This window comes from Gossypium hirsutum, chromosome A06, assembly GCF_007990345.1.
Source record: "Gossypium hirsutum isolate 1008001.06 chromosome A06, Gossypium_hirsutum_v2.1, whole genome shotgun sequence".
Classification (NCBI taxonomy): Eukaryota; Viridiplantae; Streptophyta; class Magnoliopsida; order Malvales; family Malvaceae; genus Gossypium; species Gossypium hirsutum.
The window spans coordinates 123208520-123230513 of NC_053429.1; the positions used below are offsets into that span (position 1 = coordinate 123208520).

Consider the following 21994-nt stretch of genomic DNA (forward strand, 5'->3'; position numbering starts at 1 on the left):
AGTTATTACAGATGGAGGGTTCAATGTGATTCAAACTAATTTGACCCACAAGTAGTTAACAACTTATTCAGGGGAAACATTAATTTAGTTTGGCATGTGCTTTGTTTGCCTTGTTTAGGTAACTTATAGACTGTTTAGGTGTACAATTAATAAATGATCTCAATGTTTTGTACATCTCTCTTACTCTATATTTCTTTATATGTCTTTGTAACATCAGGTAGACTATGCATGTACACCTGAGGAAGTTCACCAGCAATTCCAATCTTGTGATCAGAGTAACAATTTTGACACACAAGTTTGGTCAACCTAAAGGATTCGCCTATGTTGAATTTGTTGAAGTTGATGCTGTTCAAAGTGCTCTACTGTTAAATGAATCAGAATTGCATGGTCATCAGTTGAAGGTTTGTAACGTGATCTACATGTGGATTATTACTTCATTAATACAACCTACATGAATACAACCCTTTATTATAGAAACCAGCGTACGGCATAAATTATTAGCATGATGGGAAAATCGACAAATGGTTCACTCATTTTTTTTCCTGATTTTTCTTGTGCAATTTTGGAGGTCAGGTTCCTTCTCTGTTTACTTTGCATTCGTACACTTAGCTTCATGGATTATGCTCACTTAATATTGCAACTTGGAGTGGTTTTATGGGTTCAGTATGTTTTACTCTGTTGAGTATTCATCGGACACGGGTGTTCCGCATGATTAATAAAAAGATCAACTGCTGCTGCCACTACATTGGAGCAAGCCGGTTGCTGTATAACTTGTATAACATCAGGGCTTCAAAGTGTAAAACCAGGTTAAACATCAACTGCTTGCTGTTGTAATGACCATGCTTGTGATGCTTGCAAGGACCAAAGCATGAAATAGTTCTTGTTTTTGCAGGTACATTTGATTCCGTAGGTACAACTAAGTTGCAAGATGCTGGCAAAGCTGGTTTGGTGATGACAATTCAAGGCAAGAATTCAGCGGTGCTCGGATCTGCACTCATCTGTAAGTGATTCACTAGCCATCAAAAACTTTCGTTGAAGTCCTTTTTCTCTTTTAATCAAACCTCATGAAGTGGAGCAGGCTCATATCTGTTTATAACTTTGTTCCAGATCAAGCGGAGAAGCTGCTTCAGATGAGTCTTGCAAGGTCGCCATTGCAAAACGAGCCCGTGTTAAATTTTACCCAACTAACATCCAAGTCAGTCCAAAATGAGTCCTTATCCCTGCCGCAATAGTAAGATGTTGGGATTTTTGATAGCAACAAAGAAAGAAAACAGAGCAGAGGAAGAAATATACGACACAGAACAAGGAAGCAAGAAAAAGTTTACTTGCTCACAAACATGCAGCAAGGAAGCAATATGATATGCTTAATTTTTCAATAAGAAAAATAATATATTTATAGTCAACTATACCACTTATTACTACCTAACACCGTTAAGTAGCCTAGTAACTTTAAAAGCATTGCTTGTAGCCTAGTAATTTTAAAAATAATGCTTATACATACAAACAAGCCACCTAAATTGGTCAACATTGAGACTATAAAAAATTAACTTGCACAAAAGCTGATTACATAATCAACACTTAAAAATATCAAAACAATACTAATTTAGTTCATTTCTAACTAAACAAAGTAACTAAACAACCTTGCTATTACAATAAGCATCCGTGTTGCAGCATGCACAATTGCTAACATGTACTTCATCCGGATATATTACAGCGAAACAACCTTGTAACATTTGTGCTGCAGCATGTTTACAAGCTGCATGCACTTCATCTGGAGATATTACAGCAGCTTCATGTGCTGCATGCACTTTAACCAAAAATATCATAGTAGCATGGTAGGCCAATTTTCAAAATGTCTATGCAACAACTTAGATTCGACCACCAAGATGATTCCTTACAAAATTGCTTTAGTCATCAAGCTGCCAAATGATTTTATCGGCTCTCTAAGAGACCAGCTCGTGAATAGAGATGGTGTATCTAAGATCATTAAGCATCTCTTCCCAATCGAAGATATCTTCTAAAGACAAGCCTCCAAGAGTAATGGTCAAATCTCTCATCAACTGAATAATCATGGACTGCAATGAACTATATGTTCTCCTTTCTTTCTTTGGTGTCAAGATTTCATTATGGTTATAAATTAATTGTTTCTGATATTTGAATCTTGCAGGCTGCACCAGCTAGCTCCTCTACTCTGGCTCTTGAAGCCCCATCAACAACACCATCAAGGGTCAGATTTTTTTTCCTTTTTAACTCCAAAAGTAATTAGTAAGGTAACATTTTTCTAAAGTTGGTTTGAGAGTTGAGAGCATAAAGCATAAAATTTGGTTATCTGATTGTTTCTTTGATTAATGACTTCCAGCATCCTATTTAAATTGCCAGCCATATAGCTTATTTCATTGCTCTAAAAATGTCAAAGGTACAGTTTTTTTTTTTTTAGTTTTTTTTCTTTATTAGAAACCTAAACCACGATTTTAACAGCAGAAGCAATATGTTGTGTCAAAGGTACTTTTTTTTAGGAAGAAGTTCTTAGCTTCTTCTTTATTGCTCTAAAAATGTAATATATTTATTAGTTTGAATAGGTGATAAACAGTGAATCTGTCTCGGGTGGCTCTGCTGCATCTGTATCAACCAGGCAATGTGTTGTGTCACCTGGGAGTGATACTTGTGGAAGCGTGAGGCAGACATCATTATTTTGCGGCCTAGTTGGCTTGAAGCCTGATTGCGCGTAGAAACTGTTTGATAAAATGCTTAAGAAAAGCTAGTGTCTATTGGTGCCTGACATTGTTCAGCTCAGAAACTTGACATATTAAGTTGGCAATTTTTTATAAGAAAAATTTTTAGGCTTTCATTCTTGGTAATACTTTGATGACCGCAAACCCATTCTTAATATCCAAACTGTTTATATTAACATATCCAATACTTATCTTGAGCTCGTTGAAGATATTCACTTAAATAGTAGTCATGCTAGTTTTACGGGGAGATTGAGATTTATTGTAATTGATAAGTCTTGATTTTTTATAAATTCAGGAAACTTATATAGCTGATGTATTGATATGAGAGCACTTAATCTTATTCATTAAGGAATGTTTCTTTGGGTGTATTGAGTGGAAAATCAAGAGTGTTACTTGGGTATTGTCCTAAGTTTTTAGGAAGAAGACTTAGGAGAAATTTGTCTAAATCTTGGATGGAAAAGCAAAAGAGTCTAATCTGTTAAGTGTTAGATATATAGAGGTGATGAAATGTAGTTGTTTGTAACAAAATAAAATTTTGAATACCTTATTGGATATTTTGAAATTAGGGTGTCGGATTGAACACTTTACTACTTTATCATAGTCAGAGTACCAAATATTTGAATTAACCTTATTTATAGTTTTGAATAGTTGGCATTTTCTATATAAATTTGAAATTAAGGTGTCTAATTGAACATTTCACTTTAACAAGGGATCAAATATTGAATTAACCCTATCTATAGTTGAGACATGAACTCGATTGAGCTTTATATATTATTGTTCTTTCTTTAAAAATATTTGACAATTTGATTTAGGTATAGATTTTTTTTATATAAAAAGCAAGCATAATTTTGAACAAAACATTCATTAATATATAATGTAAATCAATAAAGTTGAGAATAATTAAATTAATTAACATTGCTGAAATAATTTAAATAAGAAATAATTAAAAAAACAGTTAATTTTCATAATTCCAATCCAACAAATCACAAAATAATACTGAATTCAAATCTTACAAACCCAAACAAATTATAGATGAATCTTAAACTAATATTGAAATCAAATCATACAAACACAAATAAATCTTAAACAAAGTGACATTGAAACCAAATCACACTTAGAATTTGAGCATCCTTTCGTCGAAGAAGTAGGAACGAAATGTCAAATCCTTTGTGAACTCCTTTGACCATATAAATCTTTTGGTGCTTTCCATTTGAGTAAAACACATCTACAACCATGAAGACAGTTAGAACTCATGTTAATAATGGAAACAAAATCATGAAATAATAACAATGTTGATGATTTAAAAAATTAATAGCTCTTTAATCATCCAGAGTACTTACCACAAAGCTTTACGCTTAGTAATCCCGACATTTGCAATGGATAATATAGTTGCATGTAGACTCTCCACACTTGAGAATTTCTTCTTGGCAAAGCTTACCACAACGAAAGCATTCAGGGTAGCCCTTAGCCTTTCTAAAAAAATTAAGATCATGAGTATGTGGATGATCAACATCATCCCATGTGATTCCATCATTGAGAAATGGAAATTGTCCAAGAACACATTTAGGATGAGCAGAAGTATCACAAATTGAACAAGAATAATACCAAAGGCTTGGATCTCTTTCTTGTTCACAAATATCACAATAACTTTTCTCTTTATCATCATGATAGGTAAGCTTTAGCATGTGTTCATCAATTTTGTGAAAAGATGAATGTGGTAATGTTAAGCATGCAAAATCCAAAACAAATTTGCACTTTCCACATTTGAATGCACCATGCCAACACCTAATGCCACAACCATTACAATTCTCTTTGCATTTGAAATCAAAAAAGAGAAAGTGCTGGTGTCCTTCACATTCAATGATATCAGCAACTTTAGCACACATTAAGCACATTTGCAAATATCTTCTAATAGTGTAGAAGAAACCACTACAAGGTCGACAGCAAAAGCTACATTTCAGGAAGCCTTTGAAATTAAGGGTGGCATTGCTTTGACGAAACCAATGTTGCTTGATTCTTGGCAATTCGACACAAGTTTTATGAAGAAAAAAGGGGCATTCTGAGCAATAATAGAAGAGAGGTGAGATAGATAGCATGCACCCATCACATTTTCTTTCAATTTCCCTCTCCATCTTGTTTGCTAACACCAAGCAATGTTGATGACTGAAATGTTCAATCTTTGTAGCTTCCCTAGCTTCATTCACCTCAATAACATGAATGATGGAAGACTGCATAGATTTTTCATAAAGCTCCTCCCATTGCTTTTCTTCCTCAATTACCTTGTACAAATCATCATCCTCTAAGACACAATTCACATGGACAACATAATTGCAACCTGGCTTCCTACAAGAGTAACTCCCACGATCTAGTTTCACTTCCTTGAAACAAATCTTGCAAACTTGCCTTGTAAGATCTTTAAGAAAATATTTGTGAAAAATGCAGTGATCATGTCGAGAAAATTTGATAATGCGTGGCAGTGAAGTGCATTTCTTATGGACCATGATGTTGCATGTGGAACATATATAAGAAACAAAATTTCCCTCAGTGTCACATGCATCACAAATAAATGAACCTCGTCTTCGAAGTAATGTGAATGGGTGCTGATGGCGACTTTTATCTTCAACAATGGACATCGGCAAAGCACATCCAATATTGATGTTAAAATGACAAAGAGAACAACCATAAAAAGGTCCAGAATGTTGCTTTTGGCATAGGTTGCAAAAAAGGTCGCGAACTCTATGATAAAGGAAAAGAGGGTGTATGTGATGGGAAGGGTGATTAATTTCCGTGGGTAACTCATCAAGGCATTTCTTATGAAGGATAAATAGTATTGGACACTCGGAACAAAAATAAACAAAATTTGTTAATGGTTCATAACACCAAGAACAGTTGAATTCTTTGAGTACATCTATGGCCATGGGACTTTCTATGAAGATCAATGAATGTTTGTGGATGTGATGTTTGGATTGTTGGTTAAACTTATATGAAGAAGATAATTTAGCACATTTGATGTCAAGAGAAAAATAACAAGAATAACATTCATAAAAAAACATGTTACGTTTTTCCTTGCACAATGCACAACCATATACTACCTGATCATTAGGATATGGCCTTTGTCGAAGAAAAAGACCTAGGTGTGAGTGTTGGGGATGGAGAGGGTGATTAGGAAGGTAAAGGGGTACCTCTGCACATTGCTTGTGAAGGTGATAATTGCAGTGAATACAAGTGAAGCATGGAGTTGAAAGCAGTTCCCTACATCCATCGCAATAAGCTTTGAGACCTTCATTGCTTTGCTCTGCCACTAACACCAAGGGATGTTCCTCATGAAAAGGATGGGAAATTTTTTGTACCGACTTATTGTGTCTCTCATTTTCATTCTCACCCACACCCACACTCTCATTCTCACCCTTATTCTCGCTCATACTCTCATTCTCACTCTCGCTTGCACTCTCATTCTCACCCTTATTCTCGCTCGCACTCTTATTCTCATTCTCACTCTCACTCTCACTCTCACTCTTTTTTTCGCTCACATTCTTATTCCCACTCTCATTCTCACTCTCACTCTCACTCTCGCTCACACTCTCATTCTCACTCTCACTCTTGTTCACAGTCTTATTCTCACTCTCATTCTTATTCTCGCTCACACTCTCATTCTCACTCTCACTCTTGTTCGCAGTCTTATTCTCACTCTCATTCTTATTTTCACTCACACTCTCATTCTCATTCTTCATCTCCATTAATTAGTCTATTTGTGAGAAATGAAAAATGTGAAAGAGATAATAGTAATGAATGAAAAGTAGAATATGAATAAAACAAAGAATAAATGAATGACTGAAAAATACTTCACCTACAAACTCCTTGCAAGTAATTAAAGAAAACAATGGTTAAGATCCTTTCAAACATCAACATTTATTTTCATTGGAGCACCGAAGCAATTGAATCTCATAAAAATCAGCATCCTCTTATCAAATTATGATGACCAGAGCACTAGATAAAATTTTTTTATGAATTAGGGCCCACTTCAATTCATATTTAATAACTATGTTTTTATTTAAATTTGATTGTAAAATATAATTTTCTTTTGTTACATTTTTAATAGAAAACTTCCAAACCAATTAATTAAAAATTAAAGTATTGTGCTTTGCTTAGTTGTAAGTACAAAGAATTTTACTTTTGCTAATTAAAAATATTATCACCACTATATGATTATTGGATAAAGATGATAGTATATCACATATATGTCAACTATCTTCTTTTTCATATGAATGATTAATTAAAAATTAAAGTATTGTACTTTGCTTAATTGTAAGCACAAAGAATTTTACTTTTGTTAACCCCCATATGATTATTGGATAAAGATGATAATAAATCACACATATAATATTCTAATATGAAATTTACTTTGTAATATAATATATCACATATATGCCAACTATCTTTTCTCTCATATGAAACAGTTTTACTTTTGCTAATTAAAAGGAAGCATGCCTTATTCTTCACAACTTAAAATGCATTTTTCATAATTATAAATATATTAAAAAGTAAGCAATGAAATTTAAGTGCTTACAAAAATAAATATTTTTTTACTATAAAATTACAATTAGTAGTTTAAGTATATCATACCAATTAGACTTGTCCGTAGGTTAGATCACCCGATTTGGCTCGAAAGTCCGTTTAAAATGTGAGAAAATTTGTACAAAAATATAGACTTAAAAAATAGATTTGAACGTAAGAAGAAGCCAATTTAATTATGAATTATTTCATATGAGTGATAGAAATGAATAATTAAGTGATATTATCACCACCATATGATTCTAATAAAGACAATTATATAATTTAAATATATTGGATAAATATAATAATAGGTCACATATATGTCATTTTTGTAATAGAATTCAAATATGAAATTGCATATAAGTGCTTCATTATCCAGATATGACTAATATATGAATCTAGTAATTTGACAAAGATAAAAACAATTTTTTTAAATGTAAATCGAATAATTCAAATTCAAATATATTTCCTGAAATAAATTATTTTTTTAGTATAGGGTTACAATTAATAGTTTAAGTATATCATACCAACAAGTGTCGAATGTAGTAATAAGACACATTGCACTCTTAATCGAAGAAGGTAGGTTTGAACTTTGAAGATAACATTATTAAGAGAGGCAATCACGAATTCAGAACATGAACTATAAAACGAACTTGAAAAATAGTAAAAAGTTTTCATTATTTAGAAGAATAACTTAATTATTTTAAATATTTATTAAAAATGTTATGCTTTTTATAGTATTTTGTAAATTTTATTAACAATTTTAACAATTTCCTATATTTTTAACATTTTTTCATAAATTTACAATTTTTTATTTTTTGTAATTTATATTTTTTTATTTTAATACTTATTAATGTTTTTTTCAATTTTTTATATTTTATTTCATTTATAATTTTTTTTGCACTTTAATTTATAAATTTTTAATTTTTATATATTTGTATTTTTTTCATGATTTTTAATATAAATTATCATATTTCGCTGCATGGCACAATCCTGATGTGCCACATGGTGAAAATAACCCCTAAAAATAGCTATTATTACTCTTTAATGGTAAAATGGTTTAATAAATTGAAATTTTAGCGTTCAATAGCTCGATTGAATGTAAAAGAATAAAAGATAGAGACTTAATTGACTTTTTTTTTGCAAAAAACAGGGACTTTAAAGACCCTTTAGCCTTAATTTTTACATCATAGTTAAAAAATTTTAATGCATCAAACGTATGATATACTTAAAGAATTTGAGCCGAAAACATACCAATTCAAAAGAAAATTAAATTAAAAGTAAAGTTTATATGTTATTAAAAAAGCCCCAACAGAGTAAAGCATTTCTATAATAATAATACTTTGCTTTCTTTATTAAAGTAAAATTTGTTCTCTTCTTGCAAATTAGGCATCGTTTTTTATGAGTTGAAGATGATTTAATCATGTCATGAATATATGGACAACAGGCAAGAGACATAAGCAATTGTTATGCTTGTATGTTTTATTTGATATTATTATTATTATATATATTCTTATATATCTAATTGGTTCATCAATTGAATTTAGTGATTAATGTGATCAAAGAACAAAATAATTATGAGAAAGATTTAATTGATTTTCTTATTATTTTACTAATAACACAAAAAAGCCTTCCTCTCTTCCATTATTTTTCATAACTTGAATAGATTTTATGCATGATTATAAATATCTTAAAGAGTATGGAATGAAAAATTAAGAGATATCATCATCACCGTATGATTTTTTTTTTATTTTAATAAAGATGATTATATAATTTAAATATATTTGACATATCAAACAACCAATTCTTGATTTGGTAAATCCGACCAATTCATTTGGTTTGATTAAATAAATAATTAAAAATTTATAAAAAATAATATATATAAAAAAATTCAATTCAATCCTAAACATGCATAATAAAAAGAACTTAAAAAGTAATTAAAAAATTGTCATTATTTAAATTTATAATTTAATTATTTCAGATATTTAAGTTTCAAAATAGTCCAAAAATTCATTTCAAAATTTCTAAGAAAATACCTAACTACTATATAAGTTTTATAAAACATTCAAAACCATAATTAATCCAATATCCATACTTAAAATCATTATTTAGATTAATAAGAAAAATAATAGAATGTAGTCTTTATGTTTTTGAAAAACTAATTATTTTAAAAAAAATTAGAAATTTTCATATTTTGTTAAATTTATCTAAAAAAATTAAAATATCTATCATGAGCGTCACAACAGTGATTAATCATCTTATCACGAGTATTCTCTAAAATGATAGACGATTGATCATGGGATGTAGTCAACTCACTACCACATTCATATTGTTAGAATTAAATGACCTAAATCCTTATTTAAATAAAATACAGTGGTAGAATAAAATAAAAGTAAAATCCATATAGAACTACACTTCTTTTATTTTATTTTAGAATAAGGTTTTTTAAACCTTATTAAACTTCATCTATTTTATATTGATTAGAATAAGGTGTTTCAATATTACTAGAATATGGCTTTACAAGCCTATAAATAGACATAGTCTATTCCTCTTATTATTATTCAAATTCGACATATTGAATTTTCTTCTTCTCTGCCCATGGTTTTTTTTCCCGAAAGGGTTTCCACGTAAAATCTGTGTGTTCTTTATTTTATTTTATTTTATTTTCACAAATTGGTATCAGAGCTTTGGGTAGTTCATCTCGATCACGGTAATGGCGTATTTGAAGTATGAAATTTCGCTGTTGGATTGCAATACCAGATTTGCGTTGTGGCAGATTAAGATGTAAGCAGTTCTTACACAGATGGATCTGGAGGATGCCTTGCTAGGGATTGATAAGATGCCTTCGACATTAACAGATAAAGAGAAGAAGCGTAAGGATCGAAATGTGTTAACACAATTACATCTGCATTTGTAACACCCCCTAACCCCGAACCGTCACCGAAATAGGGTTACGAGGCCTTACCGGACATATCAAACAACTTACAAATAATTCACAAATAAAATAACATTCATAGTATAATTTAATAACTAAGTCCTTACAATGAACTCTCGAAGTCTAAAATATGTATTAAAAGTGAAACAGGACTCATTCAAGTACTCCAGAATTTTTTTTTAAAATTTTAACAGCATTTCTACTTATTTTTATATAAAATCCCCTGTAATTAAAACCGTATCTATTTCAAACCTAACCAGTTCAACTAATTCATTTCACATACTCATGTTCTATTCTAAATACCTTCTAATCAAACTCAGTCAATATAATATCAATTTAAATTTATCAATATACTAATTAAATTAAAATGGATAAACTTCTTTCATTATAATTCTTATACTTGTAATACTAACATTTTTAACCATTTATATTCAAAACATAATAACCTTTATACACATCCTATGTACATGCCACATTACCAAAAGAAAATATACATCACTAAAAGTTTACTGAAGTCGAGTCTGGCTTTGGATGCGGATTTAGTACTTGACTTCTACAACCTGCGCACGGAAACAACCGTACGCTGAGTATGCATATACTCAGTGGTATCACTATAATTCAATTTGTAAATAAATACATTAATTCTCAGATGTACTTTTACATTACAATTATCAACACTTAATGAACAATTCAATCTTTTTATGTTATCATTTGATTATATATATACCATTCTTATTTCTTTATTCAATTATCACCTTTTACATATGCCATATCATTCAAATCTAGTTTTATCAGTAAATTTATTTCATATGTCCCTATTAACTTGACTTGGACTTGACGGATGCACGGATTCCAACCAACACACCAGTACGGCATATTGTTCCTTAACGGTACATAGTACCTAAACAGTAATCAGTAACGATAGCAGTAATAGTAACAATAGCAATATTCAACACACAAAGTGCTGAATTTGTAACAGTAACGGTAACAGTATTCGACACATAAAGTGTCAAATCGGTAACAATAACGGTAATAGTAACAGTAGTCGGCACATAAGTGCCTGATCAATAAGCTGGCAAAACCCATACTCTTCTTTATCCTATGACATGCCAACTATATCCGACTAGCCCGACTAGTTAATAGGGTATTCAAACCATTTTTCAGTACAATATCCATTTCAATTCAATATTAATTATAATTTATTATTTCGATCAATTTTCACAGTAATACAGTAATTCGTTTCATTAGAAATTTTTACAGTTCAATACAATATTCGTAAAATATTCAGTAATTTCACAGTTCAATTCAATATTCAAAATAATATTCAGTATCCCATAATTCAGTTTAGTATCAATATCAATTTTAATACCCAATCACGAGTTTTATCAGTTCATTAAATACTTACCTTAAAATACTTACCACACATACATATTAAATTATACACATATTAATTATAAAGCTTGAGTTATAGTAATACAAACTAGAATTTTCTTTGAATTTAATCCTCGATGATCTTTCCTTTTTCTTTTTGGGCCGATGCTTCAGGCTCGATATTGGCTACGAACAATTAAAATAATTCCACAATTATTAGCATAACACAATTTAAATGCTGAAATTTTTATTTAACTTTTACTTTAATTCCAATTTAATCCTAACTAAACCTGTAATGGCCAATTTTGGCCCATGTCTATAAAACAAAATAAACTAAAAATAAATAAAAATCCAAATGTTTATTAACAGTCCATGGCCCAAATTAAAATAAAAATACCCAAAACCCAATACAAACCCAAACTACCCAGGCCCAAAATAACCTAAACCCTAGCCCCATTAACCCAAAACATTTTCAGTACAAAAAAGAAGTGAAGAAACCCTAGCATTGCAGCCGCCGCTCAGCCCCTCACGCGCGCCACCACCGCCACTCACCTCTTTTTTATTTTTTTGCTCTTAAGTTATTGTTATTGTTATTTTCTTTTAGTTTTTCTTCCTCTTTATGCAAAAAATATAAAAAGATATAAAAGGAAAAGAGTACTCACCTCCGTCGATCTCCTCGGCATCGGAAAAGCCCCTTTCGCGCAACGCTAGCCATTGGCCCGTGACGGCGGTGCTACGGACACCAGGGAAAACTGATCGTCGGAAGAAGATGAGAGGGAGGGAGAGTTGAGAAGGCTGCTCTGTTTTTTAGTTTAGGGTTAAAATGAGTTTCTTTTTTTTAAAAAAAAATTTGGGCCTTTTATTCAACATTGAAACGGCATCGTTTGGGTAAAGGAGAAGGGGTCTGTACGCCTAAAATGGGCTATTTATGTGGCTAGTCCTTCTCTTTTGCGCTACTATTAGATTAGGCCCCTGTTCTTCTTTTTATTTTTTGTTAATCTGGCCGCATAATTTTCTTCTGATTACATTTGAGTCCCTGCTGAAATGACGCACATAAAGGCTGGGAATATTTCCTAGCTAGTCCCTCGTTGTTTCAGCGTGATTCATTTCGGTCCTTGATGGCCTTCTTTTCATTATTTACAATTTTTACCTTAATTTTTAATTCAATTTCAGCCTAGTCCTAATCTATTTAATTATTTATTTATTTATTTCATTTTTAGGAAACTATTTTATTATTTATTTATTTTAAGCTTGTTTTTTCTTATATTATTTATTTTAAAATTGTGTTATTATCATGTATTCTAAATTTTACATATTTTAAACTATTATTCATTTTAATTTTCATATACATTATTAGTTTTAATTATTATGCATATTATTATTTTTTTAGATACCTTTTATTTTAAACTATTTTTTTATATATTATCTATTTAAAATTTTTATATGTTATTTAGATATATTGTTCTATATGTTAATCATTTTAAATTCCTTTTACTATTATTTATTTTGAACTTTCTATATATTACTTATTTTGAAATTATTTTATATACTCCTTATCTTAAAACTTTTATATATGTATATGTTACTTTGGATTATATATATATATTTATTTATTTATTTTAAATTATTTTTGTATATAATTTATTTTAAATTTCTCATTTACATATTATTTATTTTAAGCTCTTTTATATGTTATTTTAAATGGTACTTTTTATTTTACTTTGTATATTATTCATTTTAATTTATTTAACATATTATTTATTTGAAATTTGCTTTATATATTATTTTATTTCAAATTGATTATATTTTATTTATGTTAAATCTTTTTCACATGTAATTCATTTTGAACCATTCTTTTGTATTATGTGTTTTAAATCCTAATTATTTCATTCGTTATCTATTTTAAACTTTTATCCTATTTACTTTAAATCGTCCTTTTTGTATATTAATTTACTTCGTTTGTCTTTGATTATTGATTGGTATTAAAAAATAATATACATTGTGAATATGGCCATTACATACACTAGAAATTATTTATTGACATCTTCATATTATTGACATTCATCAACATAGTATCTAATTCGCGTTGTATTATCTATGTTATATTTTTGTTTTATCTTGTTTAAATCATATCGTACATCAAGTCCCAACGTATTTTCTTTGTTCGAGATAAAATAATGCACATCGTTAAATGTTCCACTCGTTATTATTCAAAAACAACAAAAATTTCAAAATAAGGCAATGTTTCGCGTTTTGGGACATCGATGAATTGTGCCATAACTTACGGGGTTTTGGTTTTCTCGTTAATCATAAATGGCCAAACATCCTTTTGAGTTTTAAAACACATGAAATTTCAATTAAAATTAAAGATAAACTTGCGCTCGAAAGTTCAAGGTATCGCGTCCTAACTTACGGGATGTGATTCTCCGATATCTCGAGACAAGGAAATCTTTAGCAATCGTTTTGATCTAATTCAACCATTTTTAAGATAGAAATTAATAAAAAAGGATCATATTTTAAATCCATTCTCGATTTTCAACTTTCGACTTTAGGACAATAACTAATTAATTTGGTACCAATTTTGGGCGTGACGAGGGTGCTAATCCTTCTTCACACATAACTGACTCTCGAACCCATTCTCTTGAGTTTCGTAGACCAAAAATACCGTTTTAATAAACTAAAACGTTTTATTAAAGCAAAGGTGGTCCGATCACACCTAATAAAGATCGGTGACGACTCCCGTTTTAATTTTCATTTTCAAACAAAGTCGATTCCTGTTTTCAAAAAAATGGTTTCGACAAAACCTATATATTTTCCTTTATCAATTCATACCTTTTTGCTACTCAATTTCTTGCCAACCTCACATTTAACAATTTAATTTTTATCATATTTTCATAATTTCAAATTTATTTCAATTTAATCCCTAAAACTCAAAATTATTGCTTAGTTTACAATTCAATCCTTTATTTAATTCTAACTTAAAATTATTCAATTAAATCCCTAATTCATTATTTTGCTCAACATGAACTATGTTTAAAAACCTAAAAACTTCCAAAACCTTAACTTAATTTTAACAAAATTTTGTTCTAAAGCTTCTAAAACATCAAAATTAAGAGAAAATGACTTAATTGACTTACCTATTAAAGCTTCAAACCTTAAAACCCTAGTTTTTCCTTTTCCTTTTTCTTTCTTTTCTTCCCCTGTTCGAAAGTTTTCTGTTTCTTTTCTGTTTGTTTTGCTTTGTTTCTTTTTATTTTACTTTTTTTGTTATTTTACTATATTAAATAAACAAATATATTACAATTGTATGCATATGATTTATTACACTTGTATTTTACTATCACCTTACAATTTTCAATTTATTAATGTATTCTTTAATATAATAATATAATATCAATTAAATAATAATAAATATAATAAATATCTATTTAATACAAAAATACATATTTCACAAATGTACACTTATAAATATTTTTACATTTGTATATTATCATGACCATCCATTTGTCTTTCTTTTATTTATTTATCATACAAAAAATCTTATAATATAATTAATATAAATTATAATTTATTTTAATATCAAGTATAAAAATATTACTATTGTACTGTAATACCCCGAAAATTTTTACAGTAAAATATTATCCGTGATATAGTAAAATAAGAAAATAATGTGACAAAAAGGGAATTTTTAAGTGATGTAAATATTGAGAAGTATATTATGATATATTAATTCAAGAAAGGACTAAATTGCAAAGATGAGAAAAGTCTTGTTGCACAAGAGTAAATACTCAAAATTTAAGGGGTTGAAGTGTAAATATAAAAAAGTTGAAGGACTAATGGTGCAAATATTTTAACGGTGGAATGATCTAGAAACCAAGAAAAATTGATGAATTAGGACCAAATTGAATAGGTAAAAAAATTATGAGGGACTAAAACGCAATTTTACCAAATTAAGTGATGACTCAAGGATGGAATTCTAAAAGATCATGAAGGGGAAAATGGTCAATTAGTAAGAGAGATAATTCTAGAATGTAATGATTATGTTGATGATATTTTAAATTAATTAATTAGATAAATATTATTTTATTAATATTTTATGAGATGTTTATTATTATATTATTATTTATTTAGTATAAAAGGAAGGAAAGATGAAGAATTATCAACACATTTCCTTTCCCATGCAAACTAACGTAAGATAAGAAGAAGAAAAGAAGTTTGCTTTCTTTACAATTTAGTCCTTCCACCAAAAATTCATTATTTTCACCTAAAAATTGAAAGAATTTTCATAGCCATCAAGAGAGAAAGATAGCAAGGAGATGATGGGGAGCAAGAATATCAAGTTGGATTCAAGAAATCGAAGCTGGAGGAGAGAGAAAAATCAAGTTAAAGATTGAAGTCAATAAGAAAAGGTAAGTACATCAAGATTTCAATATGTTTTTAAGTTTGTTATTATTGATAAAGCATGGAAATAATGTTATAGTAGAATTTTCTTACATAAGGTCCTATGTTCTTGATATGTTAGTGAAGAAAAAATAAGAGAAAGTGATGAGAAATGGTGTAGAAAAAGAAAATAAGGATGTTATAACATGGTAATTAATATCTTGTACTAGAACAGTTTTGGACAGCAACAGTAGTCTAAATTTGAAAAATCATCAAAAATTGTAGAAATCTAATTATAGGATGAATAAAATATGAAATTAAATCTTATTAAGTCTAGTTTCTTATAGAAGAAATTATGTAGCAATGGAATTCTAAATCATGAGATATGAGGAATTTTGTGAGACAAGGTCAGAATGATTTCGGGTTCCCCTATTCTGAATTTGTAAAATCATAAAAAATTGGATACAAATAATTAGGGGCTTAAATTTATATATTTAGAATCCTTAATGAGTCTATTTTCAATAGAAACAAATATGAACATCATTCGAATTCTGTACAAGGAGATAATTAATTTTTAGTGAAGAAGGGTCACAACTGTCAGACAGCAGAATAGGGGTAACTTCAAAGAATAAACTGTACTTATTGAATAAACCAAAAATTCTGAAAATTTTATGGTAAGAAGATATATGAGTCTAGTTTCAGGTAAAATTAGCGGATCTTAATTTGGAATCCTATAGCTCCAGATATAAATAATTTAGTGACTATGACACAGATGGACAGCTTGAATATTCATAAAAGTAAATAATAAAGATTATAGATAATGTTACTTACAAGTGTGCTACATACATCAAGGATGTGGAATGGAGAGGAGGAGGAGGAAAACATATATGAATATTCATTAAGCATGGCTAATTTGCATATTTTAGGCTTAGGGACTAAATTGAATAAAAGTAAAACTTTATGGGTAATTTTGTAAAAATTTCAGAAATGACCAAATTGCATGAAATGGATTATTTTATTATTTAAATTACAAAATTGAATGAAATTATTAATTTAGTTCAAGATCGGGGGAAAACATGTTTTAGGGATTAAATTGAAAAGTGTTGAAATTATGGAAAATTCTGATATTTTATAGAATTCATGGACTGTTATCAATATATATATGAGAATAATAGCTGGAAATAAGGATTAAATTGCAAGAATTTTATTTTCCTAACCCTAAGGACAAAATCGTCATTAATTAAAAGTTTAGGGGCAAAATGGTAATTTTTCCTAGAGCATTAATTAAATGCATTAGAAGATGAAATGAATGAAAATGATGATCAAATTTATTTATAAAGATCCGGACGACTCAAATATGAGACTTGATCGTGGAAAAGAAAAGATATCGGATTAATGAAATTATAAACACAAACAAGCAATGAGGTAAGTTTGTGTAACTTGAATTGTATTTTAAATACTTGAAATATGTGGTTATGTGATGAAAATATGATTTGAATGTTCAATTCATGATATTTGATGAAATATTGATAATACTCGATATAAATTGAAAATAAATCCCAATTGAATGAAAGGAAAATTCGATGGATCTCTGAAAAGGAATTGATGGTAAAAAGGATCTAGCCCGGATGGGTGATCCTATTATGATATAGCCCTTCCGAAGAATACGTGTAAAATGGATTTAGCCCAGACGGGTAATCCGATTTAGGGTCTGAATTTAGCCTGGACTGGTAATTCAGATCCAAGCTCATTAGAGTAATTGTCGTTGCAGGGGATTTAGCCTGGACTAGTAATCCTGACAATACTCTATGAGTTTATATTACAGGGGATTTAGCCTGGACTGGTAATCCCACTGTAAGGATGAAGTTCGCGGGAGTGTGCTCTCTGATATGAAATGTGTAAGACCATGGTTGAAAGATACCATGGCAGCCTGATATGAAATGTGTAAGACCATGGTTGAAAGATACCATGGCAACCTGATATGAAATGTGTAAGACCATGGTTGAAAGATACCATGGCAACGTGATATGAAATGAACAAGACCATGGTTGAAAGATACCATGGCAACATGACAGAAAATGAGTAAGACCATAGTTGAAAGACACTATGGCATCATGTCAAAGATAAATAAGACCGTGGATGGGAGACGCTCTAACATCTGTTGAACAATTGATATTCAGGTAATATGTATCAGATGACGAATGGTTATATGAAATAATTATGAAGATAGATAAACGAAATAAGTATAAGTACATGGAATATAATTTATGTTAAGTTTGATATAAGCTATTACCGGAATAAATATACATAAAATATATGGAAATGATGGAGCATGAAATATTGATACAATGAAATGAATGATATATGCTTATGAAGAAACGGTAAGAGCATGATATGTTTCATGACATGTACATATATGATTATCTTTGATATGTTGATACAAGGAAATTATGTAAGTTGAGACTATTATTAAACTCAAGTGCGATATGTCGAGAAAATAGATATATCAATGTTGAATTTATATGAGATATGTGCAAGTATACTAACAATGTTGCTGTTTGATGCTTATACAAGTGTCAAACTGTTGATTGAATGGTAATATATTTATTTATATGATGCATTGAATCGGTAAGTATTTAAATTTTTTTTAGTGATCTGTAAATGTTAGTAATGCTCTGAAACCCTGTTCTGGCAGCGGATACGGGTTAGGGGTGTTACATGTACACATATATTTTTGTACATTTGTACAATATCAATACCATATAATTGTCATAATTTAAATTTATTTACTAATAAAAATCTCCTAATATAATTATTTAATTAGTAATTATCTTTTACTTATTATTTAAGAAAATATACAAATATATTACAAGTGTATTTTCTTGTATTTTACACAAATATTTAATTATAACCATACAATTGGCATGTTTTAGTTTATTTACTTATTTAAATTATAAATTAATAATACTATAAATTAACATAACATAATATAATATATATAAATAATTAAAACAAAAATCTTAGATTTTAGTGCATATATGCGGCCTCAATTTCATATAAATGGCTTAATCTCCATTTTAGTCCATTTTATTTTCTATTACTCTATAATTAGACTTTCACTCTTTATTCAATTTGATCCCTTTTTCTTAATTGCTTTAAATTAAGCTAAATTCACTAAATAAAAATCTAATTAAACACACTATTAGGCTCATAATTATTCCTAATAATTATTTACAAACCCGTTTCACTAAGACGGAGGCCCGATAACACACTTTGCCAGTGCCCACTGATTTTGGGTCGTTACAGCACTTGTCCAACGAAATTTTGCAGGATGTGATGAAGGAGATGATTGCCGCTGCATTATGGAAGAGGCTGGAACAAATATGTATGCCGAAAACTCTAAAAAGTAAGTTGCATATGAAGTAGCGTCTTTATGCTCATCGTTTTGAGGAAGGTGCGTCTGTACACAAACACTTAACAGTGTTTAAAGAAATTCTCTCAAACTTGGAGGCCATGGAGATTCAGTATGAGAAGAAAGATCTAGGATTAATTCTACTTCATTCGTTGCCCCCGTCTTATTCAACCTTTAGAGACACGATTTTATATAGCCGCCGTTTACGATTCTTTAACCTCGTATGATAAGATGAAACATCTTGTGGTTAAACTCGACTCTCAAGGAGAGGGTCTCATTGTTCGTGGGAGACAAGATTAGAATGTTGATGATGATCGTGGAAGGGCACAGGAACGGAATCCTCACGGTAAATCTAAGAGTAGATCGAAGTCTTCAAACAGAGGTAAAATTTGTAACTTCTGTAATAAGAAAGGGCACATTAAATCTGAGTGCTATAAGCTACAAAACAAGATTAAAAGGGAGGCCACGAATCAAAAGGGAAAACAACTAGAAAATTCTGGTGAAGTTGATGTTGTAGAAGGCTACAGCGATGGTGAACTTCTAGTCGCTTCTATCAATAATTCTAAAGTGAGCGAGGAGTGGATACTTGATTCAGGCTGCACCTTCCACATGAATCCTAATCGGGATTGGTTTACAAAGTATGAAACAGTGTCTGACGGTGTTGTTTTGATGGGAAATAATGCTTCATGTAAAATCGCAAATGTTGGAACAATTAAAGTTAAGATGTTTGATAGAGTTGTCAAAACACTTAGTAACATATGACATGTTCCAGAATTGAAGAGAAATTTAATTTCGTTGAGTACTCTTGATTCAAAAGGGTACAGATACACAACTGAAAGTGGAGTTTTCAAGATTTTCAAAGGTTCCCTTGTTGTGATGAAAGGGCAAAGAAAGACTACCAAGTTATATGTTTTTCAGAGTTCTACTGTTACTGGTGATGTAGCTATCGCTTCCTCTTCCTTGTCAGATGATGATATTACTAAACTTTGGCATATGCGCCTAGGGTATATGAGTAAGAATGACATGGTAGAACTTCTTAATGGGCAAGGAATTTGCAAACTGAAGTTCTATGAGCATTGAGATTTTGGGAAACAAAAGAGAGTTCGTTTCACTAGAGGAATCCATAACACGAAGGGAACATTGGAGTATATTCATTCTGATTTGTGGGGGCCATCCAGAGTGCCTTCAAGAGGTGGAGCTAATTATATGCTAACTTTTATTAATGATTTTTCCAGAAAAGTTTGGGCGTTCTTCCTAAAGCAGAAAAGCGATGTATTTTCTGCATTTAAGTCTTGAAAAATTATGATTGAAAAATAGATGGGAAAACAAATAAAATACCTCCGTACAGACAATGGCTTAGATTTCTGTTCTGATGATTTTAATAGACTGTGCAAGTCAAAAGGGATTGTGAGACACTTAACAATTAGTCATACTCCATAACAAAACGGCATTGCAGAATGAATGAACCAAACTATCATGTGGAAGGTTCGATGTATGTTGTCAAATGCCAACTTACCAAAGTCGTTTTGGGCAGAAGCATCCTCTACCGCATATTTTTTGATCAACTGATTTCTATCCATTGCCATTGAGAAAAAGACTCCACAAGAGGTATGGTCTGGTAATCCTGCTAATTATTCTGACTTAAAGATCTTTGGGTGTCCTGCGTATGCTCATGTTGATAATGGAAAATTGGAACCGAGATTCATTAAATGTGTTTTTCTTGGTTATAAAGCCTGTGTAAAAGGGTATAAGTTATGGTATTCTAAAAATAGAAAAATTGTGATTAGCAAAGATGTCGCTTTTGATGAAACTGCTATGCTACCTAACTTATCTCTTAAAGACTCTTCCAATAAAGGAGATTGAGCATCAGATTAATACAGAGTCGACTCCTCAAGCTAATACAAAAATTGAGAATAAAGTTAGTTCTTCACCATAATACTCTATTGCCAATAACAGAACTAGAAGAGAAATTAAACTTCTAAAGAAGTATGCCGAGGCTGATCTAGTTGCTTATGTTTTAAATGTGGCTGAAGATATAGATGCAAACCGAGAGCCATCTAATTATTCTGAGGCAGTTAGCTGTGAAGACTCAGAAAAGTGGATGTTTGCTATGCAAGAGGAGATGAAATCACTCCACAAAAACAAAAAATAGGATCTTGTGAAACTTTCTGAATATAAAAAGACTGTTCTTTGTAAATGGGTGTTTAAAAAGAAAGAAGAGACTCTAGGAGTTGAAGAACCCATATATAAAACAACGCTTGTTGCAAAGGGTTACAGTCAAGTTCTAGGAGTGGACTTCACAAATGTGTTCTCCCCAGTTGTGAAGCATAGTTCGATTCTAACTTTGCTTGGTATTGTGGCCATGCACGATTTAGAGCTTGAGCAGTTAGATGTAAAAATTGTATTTTTGCATGGAGAACTTGAAAAAGACATTTACATGCAACAACCAGAGGGTTTTACAGTCTAAAAAAAAGGACTATGTTTGCTTGCTGAAAAAGTCCCTTTACGGTTTGGAACAGTCACCAAGACAGTGGTACAAGAGGTTTGATTCCTTTAAGACTTCTCATGATTTCAAAAGAAGTAGTTTTGACAATTGTGTTTACTTTAAGA

The 21994-nt window shown here is 30.3% G+C and overlaps 2 protein-coding genes across 4 annotated transcripts; one reads left to right on the forward strand and one right to left on the reverse strand.

Annotated features, from left to right (window-relative positions):
* The first annotated feature begins 402 nt into the window (after positions 1-402).
* Positions 403-2848, forward strand: LOC121230779 (glutamyl-tRNA(Gln) amidotransferase subunit A, chloroplastic/mitochondrial). Of its 3 annotated transcripts, XM_041116166.1 has the most exons (4): positions 403-806; positions 893-2043; positions 2168-2227; positions 2580-2848. In XM_041116166.1, the coding sequence occupies exons 2-4, from the start codon at positions 1969-1971 to the stop codon at positions 2727-2729; spliced, it is 285 nt and encodes a 94-aa protein (XP_040972100.1). In that variant the 5' UTR covers positions 403-806; positions 893-1968; the 3' UTR covers positions 2730-2848. The 3 variants fall into 3 exon arrangements, 2 of the variants coding, with proteins under 2 accessions (XP_040972100.1, XP_040972101.1); XR_005928896.1 differs by having other exon boundaries at positions 403-2037; positions 2591-2848; XM_041116167.1 differs by having other exon boundaries at positions 403-2037.
* An 866-nt stretch (positions 2849-3714) lies between these two features.
* LOC121230778 (uncharacterized) lies at positions 3715-6644 on the reverse strand. Its single transcript, XM_041116165.1, has 2 exons — positions 4073-6644; positions 3715-3957 (listed from the first exon to the last, which is right to left on the reverse strand). Exon 1 carries the CDS (start codon positions 6467-6469, stop codon positions 4088-4090), a length of 2382 nt encoding a protein of 793 aa, XP_040972099.1. The 5' UTR covers positions 6470-6644; the 3' UTR covers positions 3715-3957; positions 4073-4087.
* Positions 6645-21994: the final 15350 nt, after the last annotated feature.

Bases quoted from the DNA above. Each gene is read 5' to 3' on its own strand.
- LOC121230778 (XM_041116165.1), bottom strand. From the start codon at position 6,469: ATGGAGATGAAGAATGAGAATGAGAGTGTGAGTGAAAATAAGAATGAG.
- LOC121230779 (XM_041116166.1), top strand. From the start codon at position 1,969: ATGGTGTATCTAAGATCATTAAGCATCTCTTCCCAATCGAAGATATCT. The intron at 2,044-2,167 runs GTCAAATCTCTC...TGAATCTTGCAG, and splicing joins ACAAGCCTCCAAGAGTAATG to GCTGCACCAGCTAGCTCCTC. The intron at 2,228-2,579 runs GTCAGATTTTTT...TAGTTTGAATAG, and splicing joins CATCAACAACACCATCAAGG to GTGATAAACAGTGAATCTGT.